This window comes from Cucurbita moschata, unplaced genomic scaffold (genome assembly GCF_002738365.1).
Source record: "Cucurbita moschata cultivar Rifu unplaced genomic scaffold, Cmos_1.0 Cmo_Scf00035, whole genome shotgun sequence".
In the NCBI taxonomy this organism is placed as follows: domain Eukaryota; kingdom Viridiplantae; phylum Streptophyta; class Magnoliopsida; order Cucurbitales; family Cucurbitaceae; genus Cucurbita; species Cucurbita moschata.
In genome coordinates this window covers 1,156,949-1,174,067 of record NW_019268551.1, presented here as the reverse complement: position 1 = coordinate 1,174,067, position 17,119 = coordinate 1,156,949, and the positions used below count along the sequence as shown (strand labels likewise).

At 36.1% G+C, this 17,119-nt stretch overlaps 4 protein-coding genes, 1 long non-coding RNA gene and 1 other non-coding gene across 10 annotated transcripts; 3 read left to right on the top strand and 3 right to left on the bottom strand.

Moving 5' to 3' along the window:
- Positions 1-77: 77 nt before the first annotated feature.
- LOC111431044 (palmitoyl-protein thioesterase 1-like) lies at positions 78-3,575 on the top strand. Of its 2 annotated transcripts, XM_023067540.1 has the most exons (12): positions 78-260; positions 1,265-1,349; positions 1,459-1,510; positions 1,652-1,672; positions 1,748-1,801; positions 1,974-2,024; positions 2,135-2,197; positions 2,304-2,369; positions 2,611-2,649; positions 2,789-2,911; positions 3,032-3,124; positions 3,225-3,575. In XM_023067540.1, exons 1-12 carry the CDS (start codon positions 167-169, stop codon positions 3,366-3,368), a joined length of 885 nt encoding a protein of 294 aa, XP_022923308.1. In that variant the 5' UTR covers positions 78-166; the 3' UTR covers positions 3,369-3,575. The 2 variants fall into 2 exon arrangements, with proteins under 2 accessions (XP_022923308.1, XP_022923309.1); XM_023067541.1 differs by lacking the exon at positions 78-260 and having other exon boundaries at positions 1,212-1,398.
- LOC111431045 lies at positions 1,038-3,317 on the bottom strand. The gene is made up of 2 exons (XR_002708429.1): positions 3,192-3,317; positions 1,038-1,197 (listed from the first exon to the last, which is right to left on the bottom strand). It is a non-coding gene; the product is annotated as an uncharacterized LOC111431045 (long non-coding RNA).
- Positions 3,563-7,026, bottom strand: LOC111431042 (putative dual specificity protein phosphatase DSP8). 4 transcript variants are annotated; one of them, XM_023067536.1, is made up of 8 exons: positions 6,860-7,026; positions 6,730-6,776; positions 6,268-6,508; positions 6,039-6,161; positions 5,379-5,472; positions 4,649-4,731; positions 4,468-4,557; positions 3,563-4,154 (listed from the first exon to the last, which is right to left on the bottom strand). In XM_023067536.1, the coding sequence occupies exons 3-8, from the start codon at positions 6,487-6,489 to the stop codon at positions 3,765-3,767; spliced, it is 1,002 nt and encodes a 333-aa protein (XP_022923304.1). In that variant the 5' UTR covers positions 6,490-6,508; positions 6,730-6,776; positions 6,860-7,026; the 3' UTR covers positions 3,563-3,764. The 4 variants fall into 4 exon arrangements, with proteins under 4 accessions (XP_022923304.1, XP_022923302.1, XP_022923305.1 ...); XM_023067534.1 differs by having other exon boundaries at positions 6,891-7,025; XM_023067537.1 differs by having other exon boundaries at positions 6,746-6,776; positions 6,860-7,024.
- Positions 7,027-9,128: 2,102 nt separating this feature from the next.
- On the top strand, positions 9,129-11,317 carry LOC111431041 (uncharacterized protein DDB_G0284459). The gene has a single exon (XM_023067533.1). It carries the CDS (start codon positions 9,297-9,299, stop codon positions 11,013-11,015), a length of 1,719 nt encoding a protein of 572 aa, XP_022923301.1. The 5' UTR covers positions 9,129-9,296; the 3' UTR covers positions 11,016-11,317.
- Positions 11,318-11,503: 186 nt separating this feature from the next.
- Positions 11,504-11,601, top strand: LOC111431247. Its single transcript, XR_002708462.1, has one exon. It is a non-coding gene; the product is annotated as a U6 spliceosomal RNA (small nuclear RNA).
- A 1,815-nt stretch (positions 11,602-13,416) lies between these two features.
- LOC111431205 (homeobox-leucine zipper protein HAT4) lies at positions 13,417-15,119 on the bottom strand. Its single transcript, XM_023067780.1, has 4 exons — positions 14,901-15,119; positions 14,492-14,793; positions 14,307-14,386; positions 13,417-14,021 (listed from the first exon to the last, which is right to left on the bottom strand). Exons 1-4 carry the CDS (start codon positions 15,016-15,018, stop codon positions 13,691-13,693), a joined length of 831 nt encoding a protein of 276 aa, XP_022923548.1. The 5' UTR covers positions 15,019-15,119; the 3' UTR covers positions 13,417-13,690.
- Between the last annotated feature and the right edge of the window lie 2,000 nt (positions 15,120-17,119).

The window sequence follows — 17,119 nt, the reverse complement described above, 5'->3', positions numbered from 1 at the left end:
CAATGCCAATGTCATTGCCACTAGCACCCAATAAATGGCCGCACCGCCTGCCACACCTTTTTAACATATCACCCATAACCCACTAAATGCGAGTCACCATCTTCCCTTTTCATACGCCATTGTTGCTATCTCAAGCTCTCTGTGTTTTCTCAGCTTCTTCTTCCCCATGGCTGCTCCCTCTTTAATGCCCTTTTTCTCTTTGGCTCTCGTTTTCGCTGCGATTCCGGGTTCTCTTTCATTGCCCTTCATTGTGCTCCATGGTAACATCTAATCTACTATCCCTCTCTTTGTTTTTAACTCGACTTCTTGTTTGATTCTTCGTTTCTCGATTGTTTGTGGTGAATCTATCTATGTTGGGGAGGATCGTTGGACTCACATATTGGCTAAGTAAGGGGAGGATCATGGGTATATAAGTAAGGAGAGGCGTTTTTGGAGAACCGAAAAGAAAGTTACGAGGGTTTATGCTCAAGTGGACAATATCATACCACTGTGGTATCAAAGTTATACATTTCATTGTCCCTAACAAGTGGTATCAGAGTCATGTCTAACTTATGACTGTATGAACATTTAAGACAGATTCACAGGCTCACTGAGACCTTGTTCTAGCCCAGGATGGTTGAAGTTCTAATTAAAGAAAGATCGTGGGTACGTAAGTAAGAGGACATTATCTTCACTAGAATGAGGTCTTAGGATTTATGTTCAAAGTGGATACTATCATATCTTTATGAAGATTTGTTGTTCCTAAAGTTTAGTGGGGCATTCGGGGATAGTTTTTGGTTTAGTTAAGTTGTGGATTGCCTTCTCGACAAGGGGAGCTTCCATGGATATGCATCGGTTTGTGGAACGATATCCATGTTCTTGTAAGTTTCTTGATCATTGTGTATTGTTCTTTTCTTTGGCTTAGTTATACAATATAGACAGAGTACGAGTGTTGATAGATTGAGATGGGTCGAGTGAGACATTTTCTACAATAAATCTAATTTTCGAGTAGTAAAATCCAAGCAACTCTTATCATATAATGAATCTAGCTATAAACATTGAATTGGGAAACAATAAATAAATAATCAACCTCGTACCCGTTCCCATTTAGCCAACAGAAAGAAAACTCTCTCTGCTCTCTACTCCGTTCTCTATGTCAACCGAAATTTTGCGCAGATTAAATGGACATCTCTAATCATACCGATAGCTCCATTGTTCCTGCATACGAGAGAAAATAATATCTCATAAATGCTCAGGAATTCCTTCATTTTTTTCATCATGGCAGGTTTAGGAGGCCAGTGCTCACATCAAGGGCCTAAAAACTTCACACAACTACTGATCAACTATTCTGGTGTTGAAGGATATTGCCTGTATGTTCATACAGCACCCATCTTTCCATTTTTCCTGCTGGTTTTTCGTGTAAATCTTAAGATTTATTGCTACTTTTTGATAATGACTTTCAATTGCTAATTCTACCAGTGAAGTTGGCAATGGAGTGTGGGATTCTTGGTTTATGCCCCTCGAGAAACAGGTAAGACCTTATCGAAACTTAACCCGGGGTCTCCCTATTATAGATTATATGTGGTATACCCAACCCGAATTATGATTTTGTTTTACGCGTCGTAATTCTTCAATAGTTCTCATTCTAACGGAAGTTTTCTTCTACGTTCAGGCTGGACTTATTTGTGACAAGGTGCGAAAGTCCTCATGGCTCCTTTATCTACCTCATCTCTAAAGATGTTTGACTGATTTGGTATGACAAATGCAGGTGACGGAAATGGAGGAGTTGAAAAAAGGTTACAATATAGTCGGTCTCTCCCAGGTGATTATCGGAGATTCACGTCTTTAAAGACGTGAATCCAGTGTTGCCTTGACAAACGCTTCATTATGTACCAATATCTCCATTAGAATGAAACCTTTTTCGGTACAATGAAAGCGGAAAGTCAAGCAAGCATGGAAAAGATTGTTAAGCATAATTTCGTTTGGCTGAACAGGGTAACTTGGTCGGCCGAGGAGTGATCGAGTTATGTGACGGAGGACCACCAGTGAGAAACTGTTTAAGATCTTTTCTAGTCTTTAGATTTTGTTTGAGAATTCTGTTTATGTCTATATATTTCCTCACTGTTCATGTTCTTGCCTTACTCTGCATCTAAAGGTTAAGAACTTTGTATCTCTAGGAGGTCCTCATGCAGGTATTGCTTCTGTTCCTCTTTGTGGTGTAAGTTTTGAATTATCCTTTCATCTTCAGTTTCTGGATTTTTGTTTTGAGGAAGTCAAATAATAAGTAGGAAGGTTCTTATTGAAATGAATTTCGGTTTCTGCAGACGGCCATTTTATGTCACCTTGTAGATAAACTCATTAAGTCAGACATCTACAGCGACTACGTTCAAGTATAACTCTACCCACCTATAGCTTTTGTGAGATCTTACGTCGGTTGGAGAGGAGAACAAAACACTTTTTATAAAGGTGTGGAAACCTCTCCCTAGCAGACACGTTCAAAAACCTTAAGGGAAAGTCTAAAGAGGACAATATCTGCTAGCGATGGGCCTGGGAGTTACGGCTTTGTTTTTCCATTTTAGACATGCCATGACATTCATATATGGCTGTTTCCTTCTCTGTTTACTGTCACAGGATCATCTAGCTCCCAGTGGTTATCTCAAATTACCAAACGTGAGCACTATTCCTATAGCTAGTTTCGTTTTCTTCATTTGATCGTCCCGACCACAAACCTTCACGTTTTCACAGACATTGTTTCACATCACAAAAACGAAGCTTAAATTGACTTGCTCGTGTTAGCTTTTACTTTCAGGCTATCCCGAAGTATTTGGAGAAATGTAAGTTTCTTCCAAAGCTCAACAACGAACGCCCACAAGCGAGGAATTCAACATACAAGGAAAGATTCAGTAGCCTACAAAACTTGGTGCTAATTATGGTAGGTTTGAAAGGGGCTTTACTTTCATGTCAAAGACATCTTGAAGCTCTATTTCTTATAGCCATATGAAAAAACAGCTAATCAAAAACTCCTCCTATGCTATCATTTTTTGTCGTCCAGTTCGAGCAGGACGCTATTTTGGTCCCTAAGGAAACCTCCTGGTTCGGTCAGTACCCGGATGGAGCTTTTAATTCAACTATACCTCCACAACAGGTATCAACATACATTGAAATAAATTGAATTAATGACATCAAAAACATCCAACATAACTAGTACTTACGACAATATGATCACTTCTGCTTGATTTCTGCAGACAAAACTCTACATTGAAGACTGGATTGGTCTGAAAACCTTGGATGAAGCTGGAAGAGTGAAATACATAAGAGTGGATGGGGAACATATTAAAATTTCCAATAGTGACATGAGAAAGTATGTGATTCCATACTTACAAGGATAAAGACTCGGACAGATCTCGGAAAGTCAACGAGCACCATAGTATTGATTAAACAAGAGCAAAGCACCAGTAAAGAAAAGAGTAAGATCACAAAACAAAGTTCCTTAAATCCTCATCAACTATGCAAGCCTATTTTCCAGAAAGTTAAGGAAAAAATAAAAGTAGATACCCTATGTATTCCAAGAGACGAGTCGATGTTCAATGAAAAAAGTCGATGTATGAAACATGAGAAATGCATTAATGCATTCAGAATGAGAACATATTGGACAGTACAATCTCACTTACAGGAATATATTAACAATTTCAATTCTGCCTGGTACATATTTAGCTATATTTTATCATATATATATATATATACATATGGGGCGAGTTCAGAAAAGTTGTGACCTCTGAGTTGGTTTAATAGACATGAATGTCCACACTGAACCCTTCCAAATGAGTAGCACTGAGTGAACAGCCCTTCGTGACGCCTGGATCATCTCCTTTAATCTCCTGGCTATGGTGTTTTGCTCGATAGCTGAGCAACAAACAAGAGAATCTTGTGAGGGCTGCCTGACCAGCAACACGAACCCTGCAGACTACACTTAAATCTGCCCAGATATCACCCATTTCACTTTGGCTGCTACTTTCGTCATATCCATCAAGATCGGATTCTTTTACAACAACTACAGAACTATCGTCAAATGCAATGAGATCATGCGCTGATTCTGATACTTTCTTTCCAAAATCATCTATGTGGCAGAAGGAAGCATCCTTCTGCACAATCAGGCGGTAGAATTCCAGGACAGCCTGCGAATAGAAACCATCAATCAACGTGCATGTACTAAGAATTGTCATCGAGTCCAAACCAGGATGAAAACCAAGTTCACTACTTAAAACGCAGAATTCATCATAATGAAAAGTCCCAGAAAGGTAAAAAGCTATAAGGTAGAAAGGGGCAATAAATGAATAGCATATAACATCAATGTATTTGAAATCAAACCGTAGAAACAATGAGATGAGCTCAAAACGTGGAATGTAATTCTTTCATATAAACAATGTAATATTTCGAACTAAAGAGAAGGAAGAGAAAGGAAGAAGGCAAATAGGATTGCAGTAATACCTGCCACTGTGATGGTGCTAAAAGCACCCTTGGCCTGATTGACTTCACATGTTTATAAGCTTCTTCTGGCGTCATTTGCTTGTATTGCACCTGTACACCACCATAAAGTCTCAGAAAAGCGAAGGCTTCTTGATTTTAAATTTAAGAATAAAGGTTATTTTATTTGCATACAAAGACTTACCAAATAGCAAATAACAATGGTTGTGCTACGCCCGCGTCCAGCTTTACAATGAACATAAGTAGTCTGTCCATGTGATGCATTTTCTTTGATAGCAGCATATGATAAAAAAAAAATGAAATTATTCATCAAGGAAAAGTTTATTTGACACCATAAACTTGAAGGTTGCACATATTATCATTTAATGAACATAGACTACTTTTATGAGATCCCACATTTGTTGGAGAGGGGAACGAAACATTCTTTATAAGGGTGGGGAAACCTCTCCCTAGCAAACGCGTTTTAAAAACTTTGAGAGAAAACCTGAAAGGGAAAGCCCAAAGAAGACAATATCTGCTAGCGGAGGGCTTAGGCTATTACAAATGATATCAAAGCTGAACACCGGGTGGTGTACCTGCAAGGATGCTGGATCCCAAAGGGAAGTGGATTGTGAGATCCTACATCGATTGGAGAGAGGAACGAGTGCCAACAAGGACATTGAGCCCCAAAGGGGGTGGATTGTGAGATCCCACATCAGTTGGAGAGGGAGAACAAAACATTATTTATAAGGGTGTGGAAACCTCTCCCTAGCAGACTCGTTTTAAAAACCTTGGGGGAAATCCCGAAATGGAAAGCCAAAAAAGACAATATCTATTAGCAGTGGGCTTGGCCGTTACTAACTTTTCATTAAGCAATAAAATGGAATAAGCAACCTGAGGATGGAAGCAGAAAGAATTTAGCAGAACATACGTACTGTGGATGAAATTTACAGCAACACAAATGTCACTCAATAAAGGTGCAAAGCAATAGTCTCTAGTCGGAATGGTCAGATGATCAATTCCATGTTCCTGCAATGGTAAAAGCGCAAAAATCATTCTCAAATCAATTTAAAGGCACAAGTAGGTAAGGGAGAAAACCTACAATAGTCAAGTCAAGAAACAGTAACAGGTCATTAAATGTCAGCTGAAACAACCTCATATCAGATGATACTTGCACTTCAATTTTCCAAAATAGACCAAATTCAAACATGGAAAGAAGTGTACAGAAAACCATAACTCACTATGAAAGGATGATAATGGCAATCCTATAGGTAGTACGAAAACAGCATTGGAAGTCTCTCAAACGCCTTCTTATAAGCATTCTTTATAAGGGTGTGGAAACCTCTCCCTAGCAGACGCGTTTTACAAACCTTCAGGGGAATCCCGAAAGAGAAAGCTCAAAGATGACAATGTCGGCTAGTGGTGGGCTTGAGCCATTAGCACCAAGTTAATGCGAACATAAATATGCTTATATACAAACAAATAGGATCCCAAATTAGTTTGAAGCAGCACTTTCATAGCTCCACTTAACACAACTCCAAAGAATCAAACAGAATGAATTCAGTACAGAACAAGCAAATTAAAACAACACTTACACGATATAGAGTCGAAGGAACCAAGGTCTCATATGGCTCATTTAGTGTTATCACTCCTCGAACGCCAACCTCCTTCAAACAGGGAACATCCGCAGGGAATGGAACAGCACCTAACAATATGAACTGAAGAAACAAATGGCATTTTCAACGCATATTACTTGCACTCTGATAATTATGCATTCTTTTGTCATCTGGGTTAGGAAGAACTGTCAAGATCAAAGCTATATACCTCATCAACCTTGTCCCACCATCGAAACTCCGTCTGAAGCTTATTTCTGAAAACATTGTAAAGCAAAGTTGGGTAGAAAAGAACACGAGCCCCAACTCCAACAACGATCCTTTTCACATCAGACCTAACAATGCTTTGGCTCTCCAAATTACTAACGATAATACCTGAATTCCCCTCTTCCCCACTCTGCAACTCCTCTTCCTTCAATTTCTCAATATACATAGCCTCAAATAAAAAGCCCCTAAAATCAATTACAATAAAATCGAATAATATCTCAAACACATAAACAAACCAGCAATTTACACGCGTTTGCCCCAAATTTTCAACCAAAACGCATGATTATACACAAACAATTAGCCTCCCCCATCGCGAAAACCTAACATTCATTCCTAAACCAAATCCCAGAAATGGAATAATCGGAGAAGATCTCCACAGAGAAATACAGAAAAATGAAATTCTCACAGAAGTCCCCACCCACCGGCAGCCGGAAAATGATATCTCGATGGAAGCTGCGATTGGTCAACACGAATGACGATCGATTAGGGGAAGAACAAAATTGGGAAAAATCGACGAAATACTTCGAAAAACAAACCCTAGATTTTGGTTGAAGATTGACAGGCTACCATGGATTGGATTCTACGCCAACCATTTGCTTAACATTGTTTGAAACCGATTGATGAGAGAGAAAGGTAGAGAGAGAAGAACTCCGGCAAATGCTGTAAGAAGAATCGACGAATCGGTTCAGAATGGTAATGTTAAAGTTACGGACGGTCAGAAATATTGCGTGGCAGCTCATTGAAATACGACCACGTGTTTGAAGATTGTTTTGCATTCAGGAACAATAACTCACAGGCCGTCACTTTAAAAGGTTGAATTTTCAACTTTGAATATTCACAATATTAATAATTAAATTATTTCGATGGATTTGGATTTCTTTGATAATTAATGATAGAATTAATATGCTATTATTAATATGAATTTTTTTTTTAATTCAGTATTATTTGTAAATTTCAAAATAATTTGAAAAAATATTTATTGCTTTTTTATTCGAAGATATCTGATAATAATAAATTTTAAGGTATCATCGATAAAAAAAAACAAATTAGAGATTCTAATATGAAAAATCGAAAAGTCAGTTCGGAGTTGGTCGATAATATATATAAAAACTCAAAATTATATATATTCAATCATGTTCTGATTCCACTGTTCATGTCTTGTAGTCTTTTCTTTTGTATTTTGTCCCGATCCAACATGAGTATGTTGTTGACCAATCGGCTTATTGTCAAACGGACCAAACTATTATCAGTTCATCCATTCAACTTCCTAACTTTCTTTACAAATTAAGCGGTTTGACTTGTTTTAATAGTCAAACTAAGTCTAATAGATTATATCTTTAATTCTAATCCTCTCCACTCCATTAAATAAATAAATTAATTAATTAATTATATTTTTTTTAATGCATTCTAATAAATTGAATCTTTAACCTTATTTTATTTTTGGTCAAAATTAATTAACCCATAATATATTGAATTGGACTAATAGAAAAAATCGTTATTGTGTAATATGAAAAGATAATAAAATATTAAGAATTTAAATTTAAAAAAGTACACAATAATATAATAATATATTAAATTTTAGTTAGGTCGGAAAGTCTCAGAGCTAATTTAGGGAAGAGTTTATTAATGAAAGAATACTCTCTCAATTGACACGAGGTTTTTTGGAATGCTTAAAGAAAAGTTACGAGAGCGTATGCTCAAAGTAGACAATATCATACGTGATATGGAAATCAACCCAAGGGAAAGTATGGAACGGATTACCTTGATGATCAAGAGTAAAGAAAACTCGTTTCTAAACTTGTGATTCAAATCACTCTACAAGAGGTTTGATCAATACCACTTGAATAACTCTAATAGGTAAGTTATAAACACAAGAATTTGTAAAGCTAAAATAAAAATTATATTCTTAATTCCAAAATCTGATGTCTAATCAAATTAAAGAAGGCTTTATATAGCCTTTACAACATTAACCTATGTGATACATAACTCCGAAATTAAATGGGTTAGTAAATAAGAAATACTCATAACCTCCGTATTAAAATGGCTAGTTAATGGTAGAATACAGTAACCTTGGTTGGTGGATTACAATATAACATTAACTCCTATATTTAAAATTAGCTTAAATATGACAAACAAATAGTTAAACTATAATTAAATAATGCAATTAATAAAACGTGGAACTCAAAGTACATTTAATTCATCTCTTTTTTAAAACTCAACTCTGCATAACATATAAGGGAGGTCTCCAACGTCTTCTAGAATTTCTTTTGATGAGCTCATCATAGCTTGAACATAACTGTATAAGATTTGTTGTAGTTTTTTTGGCTCTCGTCCTTGTAATTAGACCTTGAGGTATGGAAATTGGTTGGTCGTGTTCATATCAATACGGTTGAAAGAGTCATGTTCAACTAACAATGTTATTGTTATTATTCTATTTATTTATTTATTTTTAAATATTTAGCTTCCCTTAAAAAAAAACTAGCGTAAGTGGAGAAGAAGAATCCCGACCATTTCTACGCAACCCATTGACACCCTCTTTTTCCTTATTGCCATTTGTGTCCCCCATTTTTAATTTCCAATTTTACCCTCCTTGCATATTTTTAAATGTTTTTTTAAAATTAATAAAATTTAATATTATTATTCTTATTATTTTGTTAAAGTTTTCTGAAATTATTAGTTTAAAGATGTTTTTATTAATTTATGAGTTAAATAAAAAGATAAAGAGAAGGGTATATTGGTCAATTGACGGGAACCGTTAAAAAGTTGTTCGAAAAGCAAAGCTTCAAATTGTTCTTTGTTCCTTCTCCAAACTCCTTTCCTCTCCTCTGCAACTCTCTCTCTCTCTCTATCTCTACTTTTTCCTTCGCCATTAAGTCTTCACATTCACCTTCTTCATCCGTTTTCCTCTTCTCTGCAACTCCATTTCCCTCCACTTCGGCCAAGAACAAGAACCTCTTTCTTAATCCTTCTTCAATGGCGGAATCGGACGTTCCCGCCAAACCTCCAAATCTGCCGCCAAGGAAAGATCGGGCTACTCCAAGTAAGTTCAATAGCCATATCTTGTATAAAATTTTAATGGCGATTTTCTTTCTAGTGATTCTCCCTCTAGTCCCTTCCCAAGCCCCTGAGTTTGTTAATCAAACTTTACTCACTAGAACCTGGGAGCTTCTGCACCTTCTTTTCGTCGGAATCGCTGTTTCTTACGGCCTTTTTAGCCGGAGAAATGATGAGAAAGAGGATGAAATTAGTGTCTCTAATTTTGATAATGTTCAGTCTTATGTTTCTGGTTTGCTTCATGTTTCGTCTGTTTTTGATGATGAGGCTGAAACTCCATCTGCTAATGATGAATCCATGTCTTTGTCTGATGGAAATAAGGTCCAAACATGGAGTAATAGGTATTTTAGGAATGAGTCTGTGGCTGTTTCTGAAGAAAGTCCTGTTGTTAATGAGCAGAGAGTTAGGAGTGAGAAGCCTCTGCTTCTTCCTGTTCGTAGCTTGAAGTCTCGAGTTGTTGTAGATGATGAGTCTAGAACTGTTTCTGGATCTACGTCGAGAGTGAGTTCGAGAAGATTATTGAGCGATTCGAAGAGGAGTTCGAATGGGGAGGTTGGGGGAGTGAATCTTGGAGGAGTTGAGGATAATTTCAATGAAAATGTCGCTCTTCCATCCCCGGTTCCATGGCGATCGAGATCGGGGAGGACGGAGGTGCAAGAAGAAGCTGATAATCCTCCTATGTATTCCCCTGCTGTTCCCATGGAGGAATCTGAATCGAATTGGATCGATTCTAGGTCTTCTAGGCCTCAAACTTCAAGGTCCTCCCAAGCCAGTGCCATTAAGCTATCTCCTCCTTCTCCTTCTCCTTCTCCTTCTCCATCTCCAAGGAAGCCATCTCCTTCGCCCAATGTGTCGCCAGAATTAAAGGCCAAGAGTTCTGAGGGTTCGGTAAGGAAGAAGAGCTTCTTCCCGTCTCCTCCGCCTCCGCCGCCACCTCCACCCCCGCCACATGTTCGAAGAATTGCCTCAATGAAACCAAGCTCTTGGTTGAACGACAATGATGTACCTCATCAAAAGGATTTGAAGAGAAGCGTCACTACTAGCAAGCCCAGAAGCTCAATTCGTGCTACAGGAGATGACATTGATATGGTGATGGGTACTAACTCAAGTGCTGAAGCACTGCCAAGAAATTATGATGATAGTTTATCAATGGGGAAATCTACTAGAAAAATCAGACCTGGAGAAGTTGCGAATGAGCCACCAAGAAGAGGAAGAGAATTTGGTGGATATGATCAGTTGAAGGGGAAGATGATAGATCAGAACGCCCATGTCCAAGCTTTTGAAGAAAACCCCATTGAGTTTCCAAATGACAATAAAAAAGAACTGGTCGAAAAGCTCAGCATGGAGACCGACGACGACATGGAAAGCAAGGAAGAAGACAATAACATGGTGGGAAAGTTTATTAGGGAAGACAATGGAGAACCCTTTAATGTGAACCGTAGAGACAACGAAAGAAGCTCGAGTAATGAATTAGAAGCAGGAAGCTCTAGCAATCTGAGCAATGATGGAGGACCAGATGTAGATAAGAAGGCTGATGAGTTCATTGCCAAATTCAGAGAGCAAATCAGGCTTCAAAGGATTGAATCAATCAAACGATCAACTGGACAAATTCGTAGAAACACTTCAAAGCAAACTTGAAGTTGAAGGACACATCTAACCCTTCTTCAGTAAGTTCATCAACATTTGAACTCCAAATCATTCAACTGACAGTACATGATTTTCTTCTTTGATCATCAAGTTCAATTCCAGGTAAGTGCTTCATCTTCTCCAAATATGAAAGATTCTATATTTCAGCAGGCCTCTTCCCATTAGTGTTTGTTGATCTGCAGCTGAAACAACTTTAGTTGTATGAATTAGATAGACTTGGTTGTTTCACTCCATCAAATATTTCTTTCTATATATTTGGATATAGAACTTTTAGCACAAGCAGTTTAATTATAACCCATTTTAGATTTGGAACTTGGTAGAGTGCTTTTGGCATTTTGACCTGCCAAAGATGGGTTTTTGTTAAATGTTTCCTGTCCGGGTATGTTCGAATTGGGCGAACTCAAACCTTTCTTTGTTAAAGGTACATGTTCAACATTGTTGAGTAATTGTTAAGTTGATAAGAATTTTAATATTTTAAAGTCAGGGACATCCGATAAATTTAGAACAATACAGAGAAGATTAGCATGACTCCTGTGCAAGAATCACACGCACAAATAGAGAAATGGTATGAGAGCTAGACACTGGGCAGTGGATTGTGTGATCACACATCGGTTGGAGGTGAACAAAACATTCCTTATAAGAGCGTAGAAACCTCTCTCCAGTGGATGCAAAGTGAAACCTCAAATAGGACAATATCAGCTAGGGATGACTATGAGCGGTTCATATTTTTCCATAGTCATTGTTGGAAGGGCTAAGCCCAAAGGAAGATAGGTGAACGCTTTGCAACGGCCCAAACCCAATAGAGATAAAGCCCATGATCTATTCTAATGGGCTTGGGCTGGATTGTGTCTTTTAGATCACTCCTTTAATTTTAGTTCAATTAAATATTTAGATAAATCCTAGTTTTATATGTGTATATATATATATATATATAGTGGTTAGTATTTAAATATTTTTTTTAAATAGTGAAATGTGCACTTTATTGGGGCTTGAAATATTTGCTTCATGTTTCCTTCTTACACTTCAAAAAGACAAAAGCTAGTAAGCTAATCTCCAAAACAACCTTTTTTTTTAATTATTTTTTTATTCTTTTTATTTTGGTCAAAAAGTGAATTTTTTATTTTTTATTTTTTAAAAAATCCCCTAAAATAGGGAGCATTGTTCACAAATTAACAATGTTTTTGTTTGGTGTCCCCTTTTTATTTAAAATTTTGTACACCCAATCAAAGCCTACTGCTAATCCCCCAATTTTTGGTTGTTTTGTCCCACCAATACTCAATGATGACATTTATTGAGAAAAGCTTCTCAAATTTCTAGGTATTTGATTATGATTTTTTTTTTTTTTTTCATTAACCTTTACAAAAGTAATTTAAAAATATATATTTTCAACGAGAAAGTTGAAACGTACTCTAAACATGATTTAACTCAAAAAAGAAAATTTTAATTACAATTTATTCATATATGTTCAAAGGGTAATAAATCTCTTTTTTTTTAAATTAATTTTATATCTTATAAAATTACAAATTTTAAATTTTTAAAATTTTTTGATTAGTAGTTACATAAATTTTAAACCCATTTGATAATCCTTTGATTTTTAGTTTTTATAAACTTAATTTTAAAAAATAAAAAACAAGTTAAAAACTAAATTTGTAAATTTGAAATTGAAAAACTAGCTAGTAATTTAATCAAAATAGTTTACAAATCCCTCTAACAATTTTGTAGTATATTAAAAAAAAAGCCTTAGAAAGAGATTAATTTTGTAACGTCTAAATTTATGACTAACACATATTGTCCATTTGTTTCTGTTATATATTACTGTCAATTTCACGGTTTTAAAACGGGTTTTCACACCTTTATCCCTTAGAAACATAACATTCTCGCACTCTTACCTGATTAAATGATTATATTTATTGGCATAAAATATTTCAAATCAAAAAAATTATATTATTCTTATTTTTTTTGGTGGCATAAAAAAAAGCTTTAAAATCAAGAGCAAAATTATGATCCTAAACACTTGTGGACAAAAAAATTCCAAAAACAATTATTATTTAAACAAAGTTCAAAAAATATATTTAAAATAAAATAAAATAAAAAAGTTTAAATACATCATTGAAATATAACAAATATAATATAAGTTTTAGCACATTGAAGATCCAACACAAATTTACCTTTTAAGCAATGTCTTAGTTTATCATTTTATGTCTAATTATTTATATTCTTAATTTTCACTCTTCAATAATAAAAAAAATGGTTAATTTAATGACGAGTCTCCTTATGAATTTTAATTATTGAACGTGTTTATAATTTTTAATGATTCGACCCGATATAAAATTATAAAATAATAATATTATAAAAACGAAATCCGAGAAAGAGTTAAATTAAGATTAGTTTATATTTAGAAAAAAAAAATTAATTAGGCATCTCATTATCCACTTTACAACTCAAACCCCTTTTTCTATCACCTTCCAAACATTTTTTTCCCCCCTAAATATTACAAAAAAAAAAAAAAGTATTTAGCCCTAAGATAAATAAATAAACTACTCAACGCTAATTATGACAAGATGGGCCGAACATTACAAAACACGGAGGCCCACCAAATCCCGGCCCAACAACCGTATCCTAAGATAGCGAAATCTCGGAATTGCCCTCGTCGGTGGGGAGGGTATTTACGAGCGAGGGTGTAGGGCGTTGAAGGGCCGGGCCGGGATGGCGGAGGCCCACGGGTTGATGTGGATGGGCCGAGCGTGGTGGGCCTGGGCCTGGCCCACTCGTGTCACTGTAGTGGGGGCTGACGTGGAGGGTGGGACCGCGACACGCTCGCATGACGGGCACATGGTAAGGGTGGTGGGTGGGGTCATGTGCATGTAGAATTGTGGGGAAAGTTTCAGTGCTCTCAGTTCCTGTACTTCTTTTTGCAACCGCCTATTCTCATCCGTCAGATTCTCACAGCATCTCTTTAGAAACTCGCAATCAACCTCCGTTTGCTTCAATTTTGTCCTGTATTTATAAATAATTATAAATATATTAACATCTAATTTCTCATTTATTTATATTTATTTAGTCTAAATATTAATTAAAAAAATATTTAAATTTCTAATTTCTTAATTTATATATAAATATATCGAATCAATAGGTAATCTATATTCTAATTTTTAAAATTTTAAGGATTATTTTTCATAAATTAAATAAAATAGAATTTTGAAATAATAAGGTCAAAGGGAAAAAAGATTTAATTTGTTATTATGACGAAAATGCCCTTGTGAATGAAGGAAATTTCCTCACCTTGCCCTTCTGTTTTGGAACCAGACTTCGACTTGTCTTGGGCGGAGACCTAACTGTTTCGCCAGAGCCAGCTTTTGCTTCTGTGTAAAATTACGAAAATACCCTCATAAATTTTCTGTTTGGTTCCCGAGAAAATTTCGTGAACGAATCGGGTCGGGTCGGGTCGGGTTTGAGACAAGACTTACAGGATTGAGAGTGTTGTGTTCTTTGAAGCTATCTTCCAAGACGGCGGACTGATCTTTAGTAAGCCGAAGCTTTTTTCTAGAAGTTTCGCCGTCTTCTTCATCGCTAATTCCTCTGAAACAATCTCTATCGCCGTCGAGATCCTCGCCGTTCGTTTCCCGTTCACTCCGTTTCCCACTCACACTCGACACCGTACTATTCGGGCTCGACATCGCCGCTTCCTCCTCACAATCCGCCGTCGACGGCGGAATCCGGTTCACATCAATACCCCGGAGCAGCGATCGCCCAGTTTCCGAAGTCCGATCTGCAAAACCCAAATTCCAAAATTAAAAAAAAAAAAAAAAACCCAAAGAAAACAACATCTGCTCTGTTTCGCTCTGTTTCAGTATGTTCGGGTGAAGAGATTCGAACCAGAGGAGGCATCATTAGTCCAAGACGGCATGAGATTGAGCTGCAAATGGCGGTGGGGATGAGAATCAAAGCTCAACCCAAGGCTCAAACCAAGGCCATCGTCGTTGCCGGCCATCATATCTCTGCAAATTTCTTGAATTTGAAGAGAGAGAGAAGAAACAGGGGAAGAGAGAGAAGGAGGAGAAGGATGAGTGAGGTGTGGTCCAAGTAGAAGGGGAGAAGAAAGGATTATATAGAAAAGAAAGAAAGAAAGAGAAGAAATTGGGGAATTGGGAATTTGTTTCTTAAAATTAATGATGAAATGAAAGCAAACAAGTGAAAGAGTGTCAGAGGAAAGGCCCTCCAATTATCCCCAATCATCACTTTTGCTTCTCCAAAATATGCCCCTCCAACTTTTTTTTTTCAATAAAAAAAAAAATTATTTTTCGGTACTTTTAAATGTCTAAATTATAAAATTAGCCCATCTCGGGAGAGAAATAAATTAAGAACTTAAAAGGGTTTCGAGGATACGTGAGATCCCAGGTTGGTTGGTTGGGGAGGAGAACGAAATATTCTTTAAAGTGGTGTGAAAATCTGTCCCTAATAGATGCTTTTTAAAATCTCGATGTAAAACCCAAAAGGGAAAGTCAAAGAGGCGTGAAAGAAAGTCAACGAGACAAGATCTACTAGCAGTGAGCTTGGATTCTATGCGTTTAGATGATATGTGAGGGCGTTTTAAACTTAGGGAGAAAACCCAGAGAGAAAGTTAAAAGAGACGATATCTACTAGCAGTGAGCTTGGATTCTATACATCTAGACGATATGTGAGGGCGTTTTAAACTTAGAGAGAAAACCCAGAAAGAAAGTCAAAGAGACAATATGTACTAACAGTGAGCTTGGATTCTAAGGGTTTAGATGATATGTGAGATCCTATGTTAACTAGGGAGGACAACGAAATATTATTTACACGGGTGTGAAAACCTCTCCTTAACAGACACACTTTAAAACCTTGAGAGAAAACCCATAATAGAAAGCAGAAGAGGACAATATGCACCAGCAATGAACTTAACTAATAGCTATATAGTGATTAATTTTAAATAACGGAAAGTATAAGGACTGAAATGATATTTTTAAAATTGTTATAGCGAGGACTTGGGATAAATAACGAGGGGTTAAAGTCAAATAAGGGAAAATGTAAGGATTAGAATGAAATTTTTAATTTTTTTTAACTAGGGTTGGGATGAATGGATTGGGTTTTTAACCATGGTTAAAGTCACTTTCTTTTTTCTTTTACTAACTTTTTCACTTTTTGCCTTTACCCTCTTCCCTTTGGGTATCACGTCTTTGGCTTCTTTACTTTTGGTTCTTTTCATGAGTGCGATAAAAAGCCTCCCTTTCCTATATTAGCTTTATTTATTTATTTATTTATTTATTTTGCCAATTTTCTATTATCACAAAAAAAAAAATGATAATTAGTCAATACTTAAAAATAATAATAATAATAATAGAGATTAAATGTCGGCCGTTGAAAAAGGAAGAGATGAGAGCAACGGCTGGGATTAAAAGGAAGAGTAGTGGGGCCCAGTAAACAGCGAAGCTGAGACAACCATCAAATCCTGAGTGAATGGCTATGATTGGAATCAGACACTTAACCTTTTCATTTCATTCATTCAGTCTCCCTTGTGGGGCCCACTTATCTTTCTTTTTTTTTCTAAAATTACTTTTTTTTTTTAAATAAATATTTTTTATTAGTTGAGAAAAAGATTTCAGATAAAAGAATCACTTTTCCTCTCCTTTTTTTTTTCTCGTTACTAACCTCATATTCACCACCCATACACTTCCTCTCACTCCACTCGCTTTCCCGCGCGTGTTTCCCACTCTCCTTCTTTTTCTTATATTCTTTCTTTTTTTAAAAAAATATTGAGACTATTTATGTTAAATAAAAATGAATTATATATTTTTTTATGAAAAAGTTAAAAGAAATATAAATTAGATATTAAAATATATTTTAACGCAAAATAATTGAAGAATTGAAAAAAAAAAGTAAAAAAAAAAAAAGAATAAAAAAATGAAACTAATTATTGTAAGCGTGGAACTTCAAAGGTGGTGAGCCGACAGCATCCTATGGTCGTCCTCTAAATCTCAAGACATGCTACCCTATTATTCAATTTAATTATTATTCTTTTTTATATATAATTTTAAACTTTATTTCTTTATCTCCCCCCCCCCCCCCCCCCCCCC

Coding starts and splice junctions, on each gene's coding strand:
- LOC111431041 (XM_023067533.1), top strand. CDS start 9,297: ATGGCGGAATCGGACGTTCCCGCCAAACCTCCAAATCTGCCGCCAAGG.
- LOC111431042 (XM_023067534.1), bottom strand. Junction 6,162..6,267: donor GGTGGGACAAGGTTGATGAG/GTATATAGCTTT, acceptor TTGTTTCTTCAG/TTCATATTGTTAGGTGCTGT. Junction 4,732..5,378: donor TGCTGTAAATTTCATCCACA/GTACGTATGTTC, acceptor CTGCTATCAAAG/AAAATGCATCACATGGACAG.
- LOC111431044 (XM_023067540.1), top strand. CDS start 167: ATGGCTGCTCCCTCTTTAATGCCCTTTTTCTCTTTGGCTCTCGTTTTC. Junction 1,673..1,747: donor CTGGACTTATTTGTGACAAG/GTGCGAAAGTCC, acceptor TGACAAATGCAG/GTGACGGAAATGGAGGAGTT. Junction 1,802..1,973: donor ATATAGTCGGTCTCTCCCAG/GTGATTATCGGA, acceptor TTGGCTGAACAG/GGTAACTTGGTCGGCCGAGG.
- LOC111431205 (XM_023067780.1), bottom strand. CDS start 15,018: ATGATGGCCGGCAACGACGATGGCCTTGGTTTGAGCCTTGGGTTGAGC. Junction 14,794..14,900: donor GACTAATGATGCCTCCTCTG/GTTCGAATCTCT, acceptor TGGGTTTTGCAG/ATCGGACTTCGGAAACTGGG. Junction 14,022..14,306: donor TTCCAAAACAGAAGGGCAAG/GTGAGGAAATTT, acceptor TTATAAATACAG/GACAAAATTGAAGCAAACGG.